The 21,167-nt window shown below is 36.7% G+C and overlaps 1 protein-coding gene across 1 annotated transcript in view; it reads left to right on the top strand.

Moving 5' to 3' along the window:
- Window positions 1–21,167, top strand: part of DGKB (diacylglycerol kinase beta) — a 718,768-nt gene that overhangs the window by 665,031 nt on the left and 32,570 nt on the right. The window contains exons 24-25 of the mRNA XM_049641565.1: window positions 17,253–17,373; window positions 18,325–18,385. Coding sequence (XP_049497522.1) covers window positions 17,253–17,373; window positions 18,325–18,385 — 182 coding nt within the window. The remainder of the gene's footprint in view (window positions 1–17,252; window positions 17,374–18,324; window positions 18,386–21,167) is intronic.

The following is a 21,167-nucleotide window of genomic DNA, read 5'->3' as shown; positions in this document are numbered from 1 at the left end:
GCTAGGGGAGTACATCTTTTAAGAAGTGTTCTTATTGGCAAAAAAAAGAAGGGAGGAAGCTTTTGGAGGTGAAAGATATATTTATGACATAGATTATGATGATGGTTCTATAGGTATATACTTCTCTTCAAACTTGTCAAATTCTATGTATTAAATATATACAGCTTTTTGTATAACAATCATACCTCAATGAAGTTTTTTTTTTTTCAAAGAAAAAATTGACAGAATAAACAAAGTTAGCAACAACTTAAAATTTTATAACACAGTGGGGTATAAGTCAAACAATCCTGTGGACCATATTCGGCCATCTGGCCAAGTATTTGTGACTCTTGCTCCCTGAAGAGATGTTCTGAGACTCCAAACAAAGTGGAAGATTTTACGAATGAAGAAAGAGAAAAGAGAGGTTCTGCTGGACCAGGCAGGGGAAAGGGTTACTATGGTGGGTCCCGAGAACAGAGTAGAACCATAATCGGCTCCTGGAAGAGTTCCAAGGAGGTGGTGGTATGATATCCTCAAATGGATGGGCTGTGAAGGTATTGTCCACCTCCAATGAAGAGCTGGGAGGCCGCCTCCAAGGCTCAGGAAGGTTCCCTCAGTCCCACAGGTGCATCAGGAGACCAGCTTATATACTGTAATTAACACTGACAATGTAACAGACTAAGAATGAGAGGCTATTGTCAAATTGCCCCGGCTTTTATACAAACTTCAGAGAGGAAATGGGCCTTTAAAATATCTCAGATGGAATTTACTGATAAGATAGAGTCATGGGAACATAGAAGCAGAATTAAGTTGATTATCAGGAATTAAAATTATGATATTTTTGTTGACACCTCATCTTGTGGGTGTACATTTTCCCACACATATAAACATACAATGAAAACATGTTCAGGTTTTTCCAAATAAAAATTTCCCATTTCAAAGAATTCCATGCACATAACTACCAGAGATAGAGCTAGGAAACAACTCATAGCAATATATTTCTTTTCCTCCTTGAATTGAACCACCTGAGCATATATGTTCCTCTCCCATACCCATGACACTATTATTAACATTCTTTATTTTTGTACAGAAAATAATCGCCATCCTAATGGTCTATCATGGGTCTTGGCTATTTCATAATGTTCCAGAAACATTCACTCTAAACTTCCTTTTAGTCAGTTGACTAAGAACTTGAACCACTTAGTTCTTATGGGCAAAGAGCCAATGAAGATTTTCATGAGACAATTTAAGTCATATTAACTCCTTACCAAATCATAAGCCCTGTATTTTCTCAGCCGTTTTATATTTCCCAATTTAAAATCTATGTGGAGAGTCAGTCTTATGGAATGAGGTATGGTCAGTGACTTAACCAGAGACCTCAGGCTAATCATCTCCTCATTCACATGTATCTAGTTAGACACACATACAGACACACTTAGAAGGTTCAGTTCACCAAGGCTTACTTGTAGAACTGTGTAGGAGAGCTGCAGTCAATCAGAACAATTGATGCTCTGGGTCATGTCAGAGTTGAACATGGATGTGTACATTAAGCCTCTCTATTCAAGTTTCCATGTGTTAAAATTTAATCCATTATAGCACAAAATGTTGAGATTTGTGAAGAAAAGCATTCTCCTTGTTTTTATGTGATTTAATATAATGTATATCAATGATTTCTGTGAAAGTTAATTAGTTAAAAAACATTAATAGACAATATGTTTAAGTACAATTACTTCAACTCATTTTCCTCTTATTTAGGAATATCCTTGTCAGTTAGTGACGTTTCGTTTTATGTTTTCTTAAATAGATGGTACTGCAATGCTCTGTTAAAATGATGAAGAGACAAATATCTGCCATTTCCTTGGAGCGGGGGTCGCGGGTGATGGTGGTAGAGAACAGGATGACACTTAAGTAACTTTTATGGCTGTTATTTGACCAGAAGCTTCAGATTGCCTAAATATTTCAGATTGTCGCTTGACACTTCAAGTTACTCTTTGTTCCACACCTACTGAAGTAGATGAAGACTGGGCATTCTTCCAGTGGCCACCACACTATACCTCCTAGAAACATAAATGAAGCTTTATGAAGCACTTTGACCTCATTTATCCCATGCAAAAGAATTCTCTTCACATGTCCTACAACCTCATGATATTGGTCATGGCTCCAGTGTATGTGAATGCAGAGGACCTGCTCTGTAAAATTTAAGGAGGTGCCATTCCTTTCACTAGAATGTGAATTGTGAAGCTAGAGTTGTGTGGTTTACAATCTGGACAACGGCATACACTGGCCAGGTCCTATAGGATCATAAGCTATTCTTTTTGTTACTGTATCCTAGCTGACTAATTCCTATTTAAATGCTTTAATGCTAAATATTGTGGTTAGATACATATGAACTTTCTCTGAATGTGGGGGGATCATTGCTATTTTTGAAATGTATCCATTATCAGGACAGAAGAGTGTGAGAATGAGGCAAAATCAAAATATGTATCCATCTCCAAGAGCTATTGCTGATTTTGTAGGTTATTATCTGCTCCTCACTCCAATTTGTTATTGGCTAATCCAATTATCATCATAGGGGGAAATTGTGATTGCTTTTGTGCATGTCCTTTTACATGGGTGCAGAAAAACTTCGGAGTATAGAAAGAATATGAGTTGGAACCTTTTTTTTTTTTTTTTTTTTTTTTTGGCTACTGTTCTTTTTGATACTAATCCCCAAGCAGAGATTATTCGCACATCTGTTGATTTTTTTTCACGTTGCACACATTTGCACCTTTTTTTTAATGTTGACTGAATCACTTAATTGTAGAGGAGCATTCATTTTAATGTAAATTTTACAGTATTACATGAGTGAATGTATGAAAATAGCTTGGAACAGTTTAAATTGGGCAGAATTCTGCTTTGATCATAATGTGCCTCTTCAGCATTAAAATAAACTTGCAACATATGCTGAAAAACGTGTAATAAGTAAGTGCCTCTTGCATGGTGACTTATCTGGAAAAAATAAATCATCATTTAATAGAATTCAAAATTCATAAAATACTTCTAACAACTAACAGTGTAATGGTATGATTAGCATCTTATGACAAATAAGTAACACACTATTTCTGATTTAAAGAATTTTTAGATATTAAAAATGCTATCAAATTATAATTATTTTTGGAGAGATTTGAAAATAAAAAATTCAGTAGGCAGTTATATAATACTTTATTATATTGTTACAGACGTAATCCTAACTTCTTTACACTATTGAAAAGATAACAAAGAATGAGCAAATTGATGTCAACTTTTACAGCGGTCAGTAAAAATTAAATTACCAACATTCTTGAATCACAATGAGAATAGAGAAGAATTAATAATGACAAAGGAGTTTCCAACAAATAGAATGGCTAGATAACAACAGTTTTGCCTTTTAAATTTACCTTGACAAGATATTTTTAATTAATGGCAGTTTTCCAAAGAATCTTTCCATCAGCATCCTTGAGAGACAGAAAGGAACTCTCATATCATGAGCAGAACTCTAGATGCTCACTGAATAACTGTTGACAAATAGCTTATATTCTCTGCTTTTCCCCATCTGTAAAATGATATACATAAGAAATGTTATTGGTTGCAAGTTTAAAAAAATAAACATATCTAACAATGGCCTAAGCATAGTTCTTAATTACTATGAGTATAGTTAGGTCATGAAAAACCCTGGGAAACTAAATAGGGCCAGATTAATAAAAGAAATACTTCCACATAAAAGATGATCCATCAATGTTTACCTTTAATCAAAAGGAATACATTTGTCCCTTCAAAAAACTGTCTCTGAAATCATAAGCCATTCTCTCAACCCTGCCCCTCCTCACCAGCTAGGTAAAACAAATTCAAAGGTGAGTCTGTCTTTTGGCAACAGTTACAGAACACTATCAGGAAAACTTCAAGTGTACTTAATACAGTACATTATTACTAATTCAACATTTGCTTATTGATTGTCTGTTCTATGCCAGATTGTGCATTTGGGGATCTAAAAACAAACAAAACAACAACAAATTGTAAAGCAACACAATGTATGATTCTTACCCTTAAAGATTTTAAGTGAATTTGGAGATAGTGGTAATATACAGACATGTGTTCTCCAAGCAGTCCTCTCTGTGGCGTTTCAGAGAGCGCTGTGTGAATGTCCCCCAGAGCCCATAATATCAGCACATCCTAAACCACACCCATCATGTTTTCTACTTCCCCACTTGTCCTTTCCCCCACCCCCCCCCCCATTTTGATTTGGTGGCATGGCCATCGGTTTGTCTCCCAAGCCTGAGCGTGAGTGTCACAATGCCTTCTAACATTTCCCACCTCCCAGGTGCTGATACTGCCAGTTCTGCCTCATAAACAAATTTCTCTCTCCTGCACATGGCTCCAGCCTTCCTTAACTCCTTGTTATCTCTCACAGGATTCTTTCAGCACTTCTCTCAAAGTGATCGCCCTGCTTCTTAACCTCACTTCCTTACAAGCCATCTTCCACATGACTCCCAAAATGTTCTTTTTAAAATGTAATCTAATCACTTATCTGCTTCACTTAGAAATCTTAACTGGCCTCCAGTAAACTACAAGGAAAATTCAAGCAACCAAGCACGGTTTATAAGGCCCTTCCTGATGGAGTCCCCATTATGTCATTTCTCACAGCTTTTCTCCCTGCTATTTGGAAGCCAGAACATGGAGATTTGTGTAATTCACTGGACATAGCGTGTGATTTAAATGTTATTTTATTTTCATGCATGTTTCTCATCCTTGAAGAGCTTCACTCACCCTGACATCAGATAACTAAAATTTACCTTCAGTGTCATCAATTCCAGAAAGATTTTGCCTAAAATCTTAATATCCCAACTCTCCCCACCCCAGCCACCATCCATACTGTTAAACAATCTCCTTTTTTCGCACTTATACTTTGAATATTTCTACTGTAGCATGATGTATACTACATTACATTATTTACACATCAGTTCTCTTAAAGATAAAAAGCTCTTTGAGATTAGAGACTATACCTTCATTCACACACATCTCAGGTAGCTTCCATGCTACCAGGCCTGTATTGATCTACTGAGCATCTATTTTGTGCTTTGTGTAACTGTGCTGTGTGAAGTAAATGGATAAATGAATGAATGGAAGTTAGGTAATATTATGAAACAATATGTATAACATAACAAAATAAATATGGAGATGAGACTTAAGCCAGGAAAATAAAAATTCTTGCCAAAATCCCTAATCATGATGAAACAAAATGAGATAATTGGAAATTCATAATAGTTATGTCAAAATGGGGACTGCTTTTGTGAGTGGTGTGGAGGAAAAAACAGACTTGGACCAAAATATTGATAATGATCAAGGTCAACAGTAAGGAGTCTCATGTAGACCATTAGGCAATGAGATGACCAAAATGCAAAGTGATGTGTGCCATTTTTTTAACTGCTAGGTCTTACGCTCTGGGAGCCACACTGTGTGACTCTTTGATTCTGTGATTGTTGCCTCCCAGTGTAGGTTGAGTGCCAAAGGGTCATAATTGATACCGTGTTTTTGCAACATTTAGCAAAGGGTGATGACATAAGAGAAAGCATTACAGAAAAGATGTTGTTAGCTGAGCCTTAAAGAACTGACAGAGTTTAAATAGGAGAGGACGAAAAAACTTTCATATTTGAGGGGAGCAGAGTAGTGACAGTCAAGCCTACTTAAAGGAACAGAAAATAGTAGTCTGGACAGGGGCTTAGCATTTGCATAAAAGAGTATTGGAAATAAAGATTATGGGTAGCTAAATGCCAAGGTTCTTGTTTGAGGAATATAAATCACTTAAAGGTGACAGTGACGGAGAATGACACTACCAAGTATATTGAGGACTATGAATCTGGCAATAGTTAGAACCGGAAGTAATGTCACTCACTTATCATTTAGTTGCGAGTGAGAAAAACCCAATTCAACTGGCTAAGCAAAACTAGTTTGTCTTAGTTTAAACATTTAAATGTAAAATGATTGTAAAAGAGACAAAGTGGATATATTCGCTCACGTAATGGAAAAATCTATGACTGTATTCAGAAATGCCTGAATCCAAGTGCTCAAACCTTTCAGGAACCATAATATCTCCTACCATGCAGTAGCAAGTTGCCTCCCCGGAGCTCCAGACAGATGCCCGGTTCTGAATGTGCAGTAAAATGTGAACCTCTCCTTTCCAATGATTGTATTAAGAGTCTCTGTTTAGTCTTGCTTACTACTATATACCCAGCACCGAGCCTAGCAACTGAAATATATGTTTTTAGTATTTTTCTCCTTTTTTTTGTTTTGACATTCTTGTCTTTGTTATTTCTGAGATTATAAGGATGTAGTGAAGGACAAGTGTCTTTTTTGGTAATATTGCTGTCCAGAGTTCTGAGATACTGCGCACTTTGTCATCACTACTGCTTTTACTTCGGAAATCATCAAGCAATGGCATAGTACAATTGTTGTGTTAATTTAGTAGCCTAATAAAGAACTTTATTCCAGTGGGCTGCCACTGGTCCAGTCATATTATAGCTTGGTTCTGCTTACCAATTCAATCCCACTGAATTTTGGTTCTACCATGCCTTGCACCTAGAGCACCTGAGCATCGTCTCTCCATCCCCATTGCTTGTGGAAATAGAGCAGTCTCTGTCCTATTTCCGCCCATAGGTTCACAGTGAACCTAACACTTTGCTGAGAAGCCTGCAGAATGCTGGCCTAGTTTCTCTATGCCCCTTCGATTCCATGATTTAAATGCTCTTTGCTTCACCCTATGTAAATTGGGGTTCGGAAGACTGACATAAATGTTGTAGGTAATAAAGTCTTGGGTTTGTGACCTCAGAGATTTCTGTCTTGTGCAACCCATCCCAAAACTGTGGAAGGCTAATATGTTAGCTTTCAAAAAAAAAGTAAAATCTCAGATGTTTCACCTCTTGACAACGATGTTCATTTCCATAATGAAAGCTTCTTTTCTCACCGATGTTCTCCCTAGACCTCTGCTTGCTAATTCTTTCTTACTGCTCTCATCTCCTGGCTTCAAAAATCTTTTCTTTTTTATTGATGATCCATATGGAACAGATTCTTCTTACTTAGAACTCAAATTAGCATGCCTTTATGAATCTGTTTAGTCCCAAATGCTAGTTTCTATTATTTGTTGAGGAAAAAGAAAAGAACTGGAGAGATGGAGAATAGGGGTCAGAAACTCTACTAATAATTCACTTCTTTGACCCTATTCCCGTACACTTGGAGCCCAAAGATAAAAATTCCTCAGTCCAAAATGACTTTCCATAGTCATTTTCCTTGGGTACCTTGGTTTGTTTCACACCTGGTGACCTTTGGTTAGGTGGCCTGCATCCAAGAGAAGTTGTGATTCCATTTGCAGCTTTTGCTCCATAATACCTACCTTTCTACGGGATCGATGCATACCAGCTAACTTGTTGAACAGAAACCACTGGTAATATTCTTTGAAATATGTATCTCAATTATATGGGTACTATTTGAGAAATAGGACCTTTCTAATAATATTTTTCCAATGAACTTGATGCTCATTTTGCATTTTTACCTAAAATTAACAACAAAAAAAGTTATTAGGAAGATTCTGTACAGAAGCTTTAAACTATGTGGCAAAAGTGGCGATCAGTCTAAACACATTAAAATTCTATTTTCCTTTACAAGTGTTTGCTGCAGATGACCCCCACTGATCTTAAATATATTTCTGTATCTGTAACTGAATAGAGGTTTTCCGTACAGCATGTTCTAATGGCACTCTGGCCTTTAGCCAACAAGGCACTGAATAAGGCTATTTTTAAAATACAGAAACTGGGAACAGCTGCAGCAATCAAATTTGATAAAAACAGAGAGGAACTTTGCTTTTTTTTTTTTTTTACGGTTTGTCCAAGTTTAGACTTCTTTCATAGAACCGCTTTTGTTCTGCTGTATGAAGGGCTGCAAGACTAATACAGTGAAGCCCTTTTAAACAAATAACTTTTAAAAGAATACAACTAAATAGAATAATTTTTCACTATACAACATTATCAGTGCAAAAGCGTTTTAAACTCTTTTAAGAAGAATATATCTCTTATAAGAAGAGGTAGGAAAAGAATGAATTATATTAACAAAGTTTGGACTATAAAAGAGGTTTGGGCTCTCCCTACCCACAAAGCAACTCCTTGAAAGGGGAGATAAAGTCCTTAGTTTTTCAGTGTTGGAAATCTGAAAGTTTGCATTTGAACTTCTCCTATGTACTCAAGTGCTGTTGGGGGCAAAGGTACTTCGAATGTTCCATTTCTACTTTTCACGTAACTATTAGTCACAAATGTTGCTGTATTTTCTGAAAGTTGGATTAATATCAGTGCAGTTCTTTTATAAAGATAAAATGACATGTTTCTTAACATGTAAAGGAAAACTTTCTCACAGAGACCTTTTGTGCTTATCTGAATCCCTCAACATGTCCATGTACAAGGGCTTATTCTTTATTTTTTTTTTTAAATCCAAGCTCTTTGGAAACGTGTCAGTACATGATTAATAAGTATGGTGAGGTGACTAGATACTGAAAATTTCCTATACAGTAGTAGATTGCAAGTTCTCTCTTCTAAGTGATTTCATGTGTTGAAAGGATTTCTTTGCTAACTTTATAATTGACATGACAAAGGATATTTATTTCTTACAAGTATTTACAAGTGGGATTAATTTTAAAATCCCATCCAAATAAAACTACTTGTGTCAACATTAATTCAATTTAGTAATCCAAGATGTAATTTAATTCTTTTTCTGTAACCATAAAGTTATAAAATAAGGTTTTCTTACTACAGAAGAAAGAAAAAAAAGGAAGGATCTATATGAAATAAAAGAATCTAGGTATACACCAAGTTGTACTAACATGTTAACAAGTAGCCTTTTCGATAGGATGGTTCATCTGTCTACAATCTATTATAGGCCTTAAAAAATGAAGGAAAAAAAAGCAGAATCTTCTGACTCAAATCATTCTTTACTAGAGGCACTGATGAGTCAAGAACAGCTCATCTTTAAACCATGAGGCAATGATGCTATTAGGGTGTTGTTAGAACTTGAGACCATAAGAGTTCCTGTCTCAGTTCTGCTCTGACGTCCTGTGCTCAGTTGAGCAGGAGGGGGGGGGGTCCTCAGTTCTGTAAAACAACAAAACCCCTTAAACATACACACTATTCTAACCAGCAACTGTGGCATTCCTGTTGTGCAGAGCCCTGAAGTCAGCAGATTTTCAAGGATTCTCTGGCCAGACACCAGATTTGAGGATATAATTCTATATTTGATGAATACCAAAAAATTCCAAATGAAGGTTGCTGGGATTTAATTATATTTAGTCATGGAGCCTCTTTTCTGAAGAAATACTATTCTGAAGTATGATTTACTTCTGACCAGCAGGGTTTTATACAAATGGTCTGAAAAAGCACAGTCAATCCAATATAATGGAATCTTTCAATCCCTTGTTAAGAGTACACTATTTGTATGTAACCAGGATAAACTGGACATAAAAACCAGCTCTGTTATTCAGTAAATGACTATGTGTCATTATTATGTTTTGTTCTTATTTTAATTTTCAGTATTAATTTATAAATGAGATCAAATTCATTACCATGTTCTTAAAACGTTACTGTTTTTCCTAAGTGTTTTTCATACATCATTGAAACTAAAATAAGGGGACAATAAAACATTGTATTTTGTAATCTATGTCAAGAAAATAACATTTTCATATTGCTGCTGGATACTGAATGCAAAACTACAAAGTCATATCTAAAGTAATATTGGCACTGCCTTCTAATAAATTGATTTGAATTGGGGTGGTTTCTTTTTTAATTGTTGGAACTGCTTAATTCGTAGGAGAAGACAGTTGGTCGTCTCCCTGATGACTTCACCCTTTTAGCAGGCATCAGTGTTGGGGCTCAGGATGCCCCTCCAGAAGCTATTCAGAATTTGCTGACATCAGCCATCATTCATGAGCACTTGCTTTGTTTAGTGATGGTGCTAATATGAGGAGACACGTGAGGTAGCTTGGTTTATGGAAGAGGGCAGCAGAGGCATGGTGCTGTGAAAACATCCCCACACACACTAATGGCTCATTCACACAGAAAACAAGCGACGGCCTTCAGTCCCTCCACAAAGCTTAACAAGAACAGACTGACTCAAGAACCCAGAAGCACAGCGTTCAGAATCACTGCTAGCTTGTGCTCACAAACTCTCTGTTTACATTTAGTCATAATACACATTGTCAGTTGCAGCAATAGATTGCTGTGGGAAGTCCTTAAGCTGATTCTCTATGGGCCTTGTGAAAGAAATGCTTATGATTTCTTGGATTGTGTGCCCCGGGGTGAAGATCGCTTTTCAAGTATGCCACGTAAGAAAGTGATTTGCAGGCCCTGAATCACTTTGGTCCCAATAAGGGAGGTTGTTGACAATATGCCACGCTGTGATTTCTGGTCTTTACTTTTTTTGGATCCATTTAGAGAAGTTCAGAATTTTAGAATGAAAATACATAAAGTTATAGTCAGCTCTGGCTGGTTGTTTTCAAAAACCAGATGGCTTTCAAAGACATGATCAAATCCATTCTTTAAAAGTCATTTTTAAAAGCAGGCATGTGATGAACCATGGGATTCTACCCCAAAAACCAAGAGCACACTTTACACACTGTATGTTAGCCAATTTGACAATAAATTATATTTAAAAAAATTAAAATAAATAAATTTTTCTTTACAATTAAAAATAAAATAAAATTGGTGGTATCTCACTTTAAAAAAAAGAAACAAATAAATTAAATGAAATAAAAGCAGACACGTGGCGGGGCGGGGACGGCGCCTGGGTGGCTCAGTCCGTTAAGCTTCCGACTTCAGCTCTGGTCATGATCTTGCAGTTGGGTTTGTGAGTTTGAGCCCTGGATCGAGCTCTGTGCTGACAGCTCAGAGCCTGGAGCCTGCTTTGGATTCTGTATCTCCTTCTCTGCACCTCCCCTGCTTGTGCTCTGTCTCTCTCTCTCTCTCTCTCTCCCAAAAAAAAAAAAAAAAAAAAAAATGCGATTGTGATATATATATATATATATATATATATATATATATATATATATATATATATATCTTGTGTGTGTGTGTGTGTGTGTATATATATATATATATTTATAAAATTTTGGTATGTGTAGCTTAACCCCTTATTTTTCAGATTTTGAAAATAGAATGGGTTATTTCATACTGCTCAATTTTCCAAATAATTCTAGTTAATCCATTTATGTACCAGACTCTAATTTTCTAGTGTTTTCATTTTAACCATTTTGGATATAAATTATTCCAAAAAGTATTTTGCATTTCATAGCCTCCTTGCAGGATTCTGCAGAGTATAATGCACACATGACCTGGAGTAGTTGTTGTGAATGAGAGTTTTATTCTATATTTTCATTTAATGACATCTGAAATGATTTAGCAGTAAGAAAATTAGTGGTATTAGTGGTACTATTAGTGTTGTTTTTTTTTTTTTTTTCTCTTCCATCAGTGATAACATTTAATGGTTACTTCTTACTGTGTCAGTATGTATAGTAACATGGAATTTGGAGTCAAGCATATGTAGTTTGAAAACCAGATTTTCAACTACATGTGAAGACTTGCACAAGTAACATAGTTTTCTCATCAATAAAATGAGGAGAATAATATCAGTTTGTAAGGATTACTGGGAGTCTTAAATGAAAAAATGCCTATAAATTCCTGAGCAGAGAGCAGAGAGGCTGCCCATAGTAGGCATAGAGTATATATCTATATATAGAGTATATAGATATATACTCTCCCCACTTCCTTGATAGACCTATAATTGCATGGTATATCGCCTTAGGTGCTAAAAGTCGTCTTTTTTTTTTTTAATTTTTTTTAACGTTTATTTATTTTTGAGACAGAGACAGAGAATGAACGAGGGAGGGTCAGAGAGAGAGGGAGACACAGAATCTGAAATGGGCTCCAGGCTCTGAGCAGTCAGCACAGAGCCCGACGCGGGGCTCGAACTCACGGACCGTGAGATCGTGACCTGAGCCGAAGTTGGACACTTAACCGACTGAGCCACCCAGACGCCCCAAAGTCTTCTTTAATGTTTACATACTTGGGCTGTGAAACAAAGTCCATATGAATAAACAGTGGCTTTAGTTCTCTCCAATCACCTTCTTTTATTTGCATTTTCTAATTTAGGAGGTAAGGGAAAATGGCCATTGGTGTGTGTGAGGAGCCATCTAAATAAAGAATCAATGGACAATAGATGCACATCTGAAGGAAAAATCCTCAAAGATTCACCTACGTGGATGAATTTCATACATACCTTGGCTTTTTACAAGTTTATTCTGGATCTCCAGGCATGTTTCCAATAATTGCTAGATAAATGAAACATCACTAGAAGGCATACAATCTGCCCACCCTCAAAGGTACAACTCCATAGATATCCTGCACACATCATGGCCAAATAAAGACATAATAGACGTTGATATAATTAGCAATTTATGGTGAATACAAAATGTCCCTGCTGAGTCAGTGAGTATAGCCCAGGATATGGCCTCCCCCCATGTCACAGCATGTTGCTGGACACCAGTCACAAAGAAGCATGCCCTGCCTTGCCCCTCCTTCCCCTCACTTCAGTACACATTATATTCTACGAGATGTAAAATGCTGCAACCCACATTCAGTCTGTGTTTGTAATGCGTCCTTTTCTCTTCCCTCACATATGGCATTTTGAAACAATTACATAATGAGACATATTATCAGGGCATAACTGTCAAAAATGAAGAGACTGAGCTGTGAATAAATATTACCCACTTATTAGCTGTGCTGCTCCTGTGTTCTCAAATCTGTACTTTATCCCTGACTCTTGGGGGTATACTTTACCCCCTGATTGCCTGTGTAACAAAATGGCCCTGCACTAAAAGTATCCAGAAAAACATTTACAACGTCCGCGGCAAATTAAACTCTAAAGTAGTGTTTCTTGTCATATGTCTGTTACAGTCTGGTGAAATCTACTGAATATCTTCAGAGCATGTTTTAAAATTCATAAAAATATATAGGATAATGAAGGACACCAATTATATTGAAATACTGTTGAAGAGTCACCTGACCCTGTGTTAAGAATGTTGCTCCAGGGGTGCCTGGGTGGCTCAGTCGGTTAAGCGTCTTACTCTTGATTTTGGCTCAGGTCATGATCCCAGTGGTTCCTGGGTTTGAGCCCTGTGTCAGACTCTGCGCTGACACTGTGCAGCTTGCTTGGGATTATCTCTCTCCCTCTGTCTCTGCCTCTCCTGTGTGCTCTCTCTCTCTCTCAAAATAAATTAATTAATTAAAAAAAAAAAGAATGTCGCTCTAATATGACTCAGTTTTTGGTTGTTTCATCAAGTTCCTTCCCTCTGACGCACCTTTTCTGGACTTTCTGTTTTAAATATGAAAAAAAATCAAATATGGCAGATTCTCTTAACTCTGTTACCCCCATAGAGCCATTTGGAAAGACATTTAACTCTTTAGAAATGTAGTTTTTCCCACTGAGTGAAAGCAGTATCTTCCTCAGGATCAACACATACTTCCAAATACCAGGATGTCAGGAGGTCTCAGTACTCAGTGGGTGACGCTCACAGGTGGAGCTAGCTCTTCTGGATCTACAGGTCTGGTTGTGATTCATGCCTAGCTGTGTATCATCTCCCTTTTTTTTTTTCTCACGCTCAAAAGTCCAACCAGGATGCAATGACTGCGCGTAATGTTGAACATTAAGCCTCTCGTTTTTTTGTAACAAAGTTATTTGGAAACTTTGGTATTTCACGATGCAATAACAAATTGATTATGAGAATCCTCACAGTACAAAAAGGTGGTGAGACTCCATGGTTGAGAAAAACTGTTTTACTCAGGGGCACATACACTGAGGAAGGAAGGATGTTCTGCCTTTCATTCAGGTCACTGTGATGTCATTTAGCATTTATAGTGGCAGTACTGAAGTGAAAATCTCAATGGCCTAATTAATTATATGTTTCTCTTGACTAGAGGTTGACACTTTTCTCTAAAGGTTCAGATAGTATATGTTTCAGGCTTTTCAGGCTGTATGGTCTCTGTTGCAAATACTCTGCCATTGCAGTGTGAAAGCAGACATAGACAAAAACAAACAAACAAACAAACAAACCCTAAAAGAAAGAATGTAGCTGCGCTACAATCAAAGCTTAATTATGGGGATGCCTGAGTGACTCAGTCCGTTGAGCATCTGACTCTTGATTTCATCTCAGGTCATGTTCCCACGGTCATGGGATTGAGCTCCACGTTGGGCCCCACACTGGGGGTGGAGCCTGCTTGAGAGTCTGTCTGCTCCCTGTCTCTCTACCCCTCTCAAAAAAAAAAAGACAAAAAAGAGCTAAATTATGAACACTAAAATTTTGATTTCATATGATCTTCAGATGTCACAGTATATTATTCTTTTTAAATGTTTTCACTTTGTTAATGCATAAAAACCATTCTTAATTAGCAACCCACACAAAAACAAGCAGCAGGCCAGACTTGGTTCTTGGGCTGTAGTTCGCTACTTCAACTTTATGTATGAAATCAATAGCCAGGTAGCAAACCAATTCAGTAGGTTTACTTGGTTGGTTGTGACATCCCAGCGGGACCTGCATGTAAACTAATTTTAGCTAGACTGTGAAGTGAGGAAGTCTTTGATGTTTTTAGATGATACTACATATAGAAACAAAATTCAAAATGGCATAGATAGAAACGATCTTTGTCTGAAATCAGTCAAGATCCAACCCCCAAAGACAATAAGTAAGAAGCCTCAATTTTGCACAGACATTGCAGACTACTGTATTTACAAAATGTGGAAGTGTAATAGAAGCAAATTTGTTCAGCACAAATTTAGAGCTTCTGTTTTTTTTTCCTGAACGTTATTGGTATTAACCTGAAATAAATGGTATCAGTTTCCTTTTACTGGAGTTAGTAAATATTCCACTATTTCTATGCAGTTCTTTGTGTTACGAAGAACATGAAAATTTGAAAGCCTGTCTTCCAAATCTGTAAGAAATATCTTCATTACTGATTATTAATGGTAGAATTGATTTTCAGGGTATTTTTTCAGGGAGGAAAAAAAAAGACAAATTAAAGAAAAAAATCAGAAGGAGGGTGGTAGACAGCAGCAATATGGTGTGGGTTAGACAATCCCTGTGATTCATGGAAAAGTTAGGGCTCACAGATTAACTGTCATGAGAAAGTGTTTTATTTCTTGTAGAATAGTTCCCATCAACCAGATCATTGCAAGATTAGCACAAAATTTCCCTTATTTAGGAATCAGACAGTTGCAAAATACATAATACTTCATATGAACTTCAATGTTGTTGTTGTTGTTGTTGTTTTATAAATATCACCAGACACACATCTGGGGTTTTAGTGCTTGCCACAGTGTAGTTCTCTGGTTGACATATATCTAAGAAATGCGTATATTAACACCCAGGCTATAGAGCCAAGTACATTTTAGTGCGGGCTACAGCTGAAAGAATATGTTTCCATTCCTTGTCCATCTGTTCTTGGCAACATAAATTTAAACTAGAAACACAGAATAAGTTTCATGAGAAATAAGTCTAAATAGGGTTTAGAACAGCAAGGTGAATGAATGTATGACTTCTTAACATTTGATTTTGTAGCTGGAATGTTGTGTTGACTTGGTGAAATCTCAGCTTCAGCTATAGCTTAAAGTTTAAAAAAAATAATTGGGTTTTTTTGATCAGTTCATTTAAAGAAAAATCCAGTGGCTTGGTCACACTTTCTGTTTTAAGGGTTTATATTTGCCAATGATCATGAGCCTAACAAATTTTGAGATTTCAGAGTGTTTAGTTGCCATACCCTTGAACTACACTAAAATGTATTATCTACTTTTATGAACTCTGTGCTACAGTGGATCCGTAGTGCGGGAAGAGGGTTTCCCATGCAAAATGGAGTTCGTACAGAACACACTTGTTTTTCTGCACGTCCAACCTCAGTTATGACCGGCTTTTACGTTATTATCTTGTAAAATCATCCTGCCCTCCCACTCTGTGCTCCAATCTCCAGCTTGTTCTGCTACTAAAATAATATTAAACTATTCACATTTGAAAGAAACATGAGAATGTTAAAATATAAAAGGACCATATATATGCACCTGGAATCTTGCCTCCCTCTCAGGGATCCAGGCACTCTGAGCTCAATAAGTAAGCTGTGTAGGGGCTGTGTGTCAGGGCTGGTCTTGGTGGGATTCTCCTGATGTGAGGGCACCCTCTGCCTCTGGCTGAGCCAAAGTCTTCAGATTGGAAAGGGACCTTGAAGCTTATACAGTCCAACCTCTTTCCCTATGTAAGAAGCATTTCTATAATTTTTAAGACTCTCTGTTTTATATGGTTGATTTATCAAGTGCACGGTGGTTATGCATCAGAGTAGTTGGGTTCAGATTTTGGCTCTGTCACTTCCTAGGTATGTTAATATGAATAAATTAGTTAACTTCTCTAGTGTTCAGCTTCTCTGTCTATGAATGGGAATAATCATATTTACCCACAATTTGTTTTAAGGGGAACCAAAGGAGTCCAGCGACAGGCACTTAGTAAACACTCAACAAGCAAGAGCTATTACTATTAGCCTCTTTCTACTGTCCTCTGTTAAAAAAAATAATGATTGCACTGTGCTAATTATCTAGTGGTGTCCAAATAGTATTTTAGTAGCATATCGTCAGAAAAAAACATTTCAAGAAATTAATATTGTTTCTTGAACTTCTGCACAAAGTCACCCATCACTAAGGACAAGTCACTCAATGATTCAGAGACTCAATCTTCTTATCTCTAAATGAGAGACTCGAATTCCATGATCTCTAGGGTCTTTTGTTCGAGTAATGTAACAAAATCATGTTTGACAGCATATCCTCATACTTTATTTATAGTGTTGAAATGTATATTTGCTGCCAAATGTATAAACGTTCCATATATACATGTGGAATAACATTAAGTTTGTTGATGTTAAAAACTACTGGTATATTCTTTGGCATTATTTGGCTCCAAATTGATTCTTCCCATTTTGTTTTAGACCAAGCTGACAGCAGATCTTTTCCCACAGCATCTCGGGGTTTAGTTAAACTGAGAGCTTTAGACGTAGGCCATCTTTTCATTACTTTCAGAATCCAAGACAAGCTTTCTTTGTCAAGTAGCTTTCATTTTTCATCTTCATAATATCTAAGGGCATTAAATTGTGCACATATGGATCTACACCGTAACTTACAAGGCTTCTGTTTTCTTTCAGATCTGAGTGATCAGCTGCTAGAGGTAGTTGGCTTGGAAGGAGCCATGGAGATGGGACAAATATACACGGGACTGAAGAGTGCTGGGCGGCGGCTGGCTCAGTGCTCCTCTGTGGTCATCAGGTAGCTGTTTCTCTGTAATTGAGACAGGGGGTTGAGATGATATAAATAAAAGTTAATTGAAAGTATGCAGGACTCTGATAACAACATTTGTCTTATTTGTGCCTCAAATTATCAATAATTAACACTGATATATTTGAAAATGATGGAAATTGGCAGATTTTACCAAGTTTTGGTTAACTGTTACTTATCAGGTTTATTGCATTTCGATACCCTCGTGTTCAGACCATGGATACAATTCTAACGTACAAATTTCGTCTCCACTAGCATGATTCCCATACAGTTTAGTTTGCAGAGGCATGGAAGTATCTACCAGGCATAATACCCAATGGAAACACTAGTGAAGCACCATTAACTTAAAGTCCTTCATGAACTAAAGTACACCATCATTTCTACAAAATTAAATAATCAATTATTGTAAAGTAAGATCTTATATATGTATTAAATTTAAACCTTTTTAAGAAGCATTTTTCCAGAACTTTACCTTTAGGGGAAAAAAAAAAGTATTTTTGACCCTAAGGTGAAACCATGGGTCATAGCACAGGTATAATTGGTGTTATTTGTATAAAAATGTTGATATTGGAAAATCTGAGACATCAAACACCTTTCCTCCAGGTCTGAGATGTAGGTTTTCATGAAAACAAGGAGGCTTTATTTTCAGCTATAGGAATTCTGACTGTATCATTAACCATAAACCCTACATTTTTCTGTTGGTATCCATAATTTGTTTTATATCATCACATTTACCAGGAAGCTCTTCATATTCCTGTTACCAAGGTACCTTTTCAGGGTATTCATTAATAGTCAATACTTAAAGTCTTCTTCAGAAGAGTTAAATTTAGAGCCAGCTATTGCCATATTTGCATTTTCTGGTCTCATCATCTTATAGCTTACGTATAGTCTATTATATAAAATATTTCATTGTTATACTTAAAATGAAATATTTTCCTCCAGGACTAGCAAGTCTCTGCCAATGCAGATCGATGGGGAACCATGGATGCAGACCCCATGTACGGTGAGTACCGAGTAGTTGAAATGCTATATCACTTCATATTTGCTTTTCAGATGTCATGTACTTCTATAACTAACTAATCACATAATCCTATAACTGAATAATCACAATATTTAAGCTTTGGATCTATTACCAAGTACCTTTTTCTATTTATTATTGATGTGTCAGGACTATTGCATTCAGGTTTGTGGGATTATATGCCCTTGGCAGTGGTTTGACTTTTGAATGTTTGTATTAGTGTAAGTACAACCTTTAGATACCATAGATCGATTATATTTTAAACTCTGGAACTAAAGAAAATTGATAAAATTTTTCTTAATTTTTATTGTACTTATTTCAGAGCACCACGTGAGAAGATTATTTGTAGGGCCTTCAGACATAAATCTCCCTGAATTTTAACCCATTTGTTTTGTTATTTTTTTACCTCCATTTGGGGATTTGAGGGCATCCTTCTCTGTAGAACACTCTCCCTGTTGTTGTTTTCTCCATAATGAGATATTATTTAAGTTAGACATTTAGACCTCCCACAAAATTTCAGTTTACATTTTTTATAGTGAATATTTTATTATATTTCAAAAATATGTTAGGCAATGCCCTTGGTACTAAGAATAGAAACACGATCAGTGATATATATCATGATCAATAATACAACAGGATCAATAATATAATTATCTTCAAGGAACTCTTTGGATAAGACACTAAATGTTAAATATAAACAGATTAATCACAAACGTAACTTCAGATTACAAGAGTTATGAAAACAAGTATGGTGAAATGATAAGGAGGAACAGGGTACAATATGGAGGATACTACTTTAGATTAGTCGACATAGGAGGCCTTTTTTGAAAGAAGAAATAAAAATTCAATATGTTAGACAAACAGTAAGGAGGGTTTTGATGACCGAAACTAGTTTGTAGAGATAGGGGGAGAACAGAAAGAGATAAAGTATAGAAGATGAACAGGGGACAGACCATGTAGAAAAAATGATAGCAAAGAGTTAGCATTTGATTCTGTGTCCATTGGGAACCTTTTGAAGGCTTTAAGCATCATCTGATTTACATGTTAAAAGGTCACCTTGGCCACTGGGTGGAGATTGGATTGGACTGAGTAGCAGCTGGGAGAGAGTCTATCAGAGTAGTCTGGGCTCAGGCATGGATAGTGACAGGGAAGTAGATGGATTTAAGCAACATTCGAGAGGTGGAACAAGAAAAATTTGCTAATGAGTTCCCTGGGGGCTAAGAGAAAGCGATGAATCCAGGTTAGCTCTTACATGTGATTGATGATGTATTTACTGTTTAGTTAAGATTGGGGGGGTAACCAGTTGGGAGTGGCAGAGGAGGTCTTAATCTTAGATTAGTATAGCATTGTGCTAAGTGCTGGTGTTATATTTAAGTATATTTTAAATTGAGATATAATTAATACACAACATTGTACTAGTATGTATTAAATATTCACCTAAACATTAAATAATGGATATCATCATTTTTCAGATGGAAAAAATGGAGGCTTTGGAAGGTTGAATAACTTATTCAAGGTCAGATACGTAGTAGAACTCAAACCCAGGCTCTTTGATTAAGGCCCCTTCTCTTAACCACTAGTTTAAACACATTTAGCTACAGATTCCAAACAGTCCAGCTTACCATGTAAAAGGGAAGTGTTAATTTTACCTTTCCAGTGGTTTTACTCTAAACTTATTATCTTTACTCTTTGTGTACAGCAGATAAATATGATCTTTTGTTTATTCCTGATATATTCTTTTTAGCCACTTTGAACCCCAAGTTTGTGCATCAGTTTATTCTCTAAAAATAATGTAAAAACAAAAAGCCTGTTTAAAAATCTCGGTAGATTGGCTACTTCCTATACTTTCTGCTCTCTTTGTACTTGGTTCCAAATATCCTTAAAAGACTTCCTGTTCTCCCTTTACCAGCATGTATGCACTTGCATCTTGTCTGGTACTCTTCACTCTTCCCACACTTCTAAGGTGACATTTATACTCACGGAGATGTTAAAGGTGTTGCCACAAGTGATGGTGGTAGTGATGTGCTAAGGTGCTGGTGATGCATGGCTGGTGATGGTGGTCGGGATGAACTGGTGGACGTGCTACCACCGATGCTGGTGATGGTAGTTGTGGTGGTGGTGGTGACAGTGGTTGTGATGTGGGATGATAGTGGTGCTGGTAGTAACAGTCTTCTTGTCTTTAATGGAAGGCCAGTTTTCATCCGCTTGCTTCACAAGATAATAGATGAAAAACAGTGAAACACCAAATGCCTTCCACAAGGACTCTGTAATTTTTGGATTCTTTTCAGGGAGAAGGAATGTTTACTCCTTACTCCATGCCTAAAATCCAAAAGAGTTAATAGTCATAATAATAATATCTAACATTTACTAAGCTCTTAATTTATGCCATGTACAGTTTGAGACATTTGACCTGTACTGACCTGTACATTTAATTTTCACAAAAGCCCTATAATTAGTTTCATTTTATAGATAAAGTAACTGAAGCACAGGTCAAATTGTTTGCTTGATTCCACACAGATAAAAAGTGTTAGAGTAGAGCGGCACCTGGGTGGTTCAGTGGGATTAAGTGTCCGACTCTTGATTTTGGCTCAGGTCACGATCTCATAATTCATGAGCCCCAGGCTCCTGCTGAGCATACAGCCTGCATGAGATTCTCTCTCCCTCTCTCTCTCTCTCTCTCTCTGCCCCTCTCCACTGCTCACATGCCCTCCCTCAAAATAAATGAACATTTTTTTTAAGTGGTAGAATAGTAATTAAAACCAGTGGT

This window comes from Panthera uncia, chromosome A2 (genome assembly GCF_023721935.1).
Source record: "Panthera uncia isolate 11264 chromosome A2, Puncia_PCG_1.0, whole genome shotgun sequence".
Lineage (NCBI taxonomy): Eukaryota > Metazoa > Chordata > Mammalia > Carnivora > Felidae > Panthera > Panthera uncia.
The sequence above is the reverse complement of the archived record's forward strand: the minus strand, read 5'-3'. Positions and strand labels throughout refer to the sequence as shown.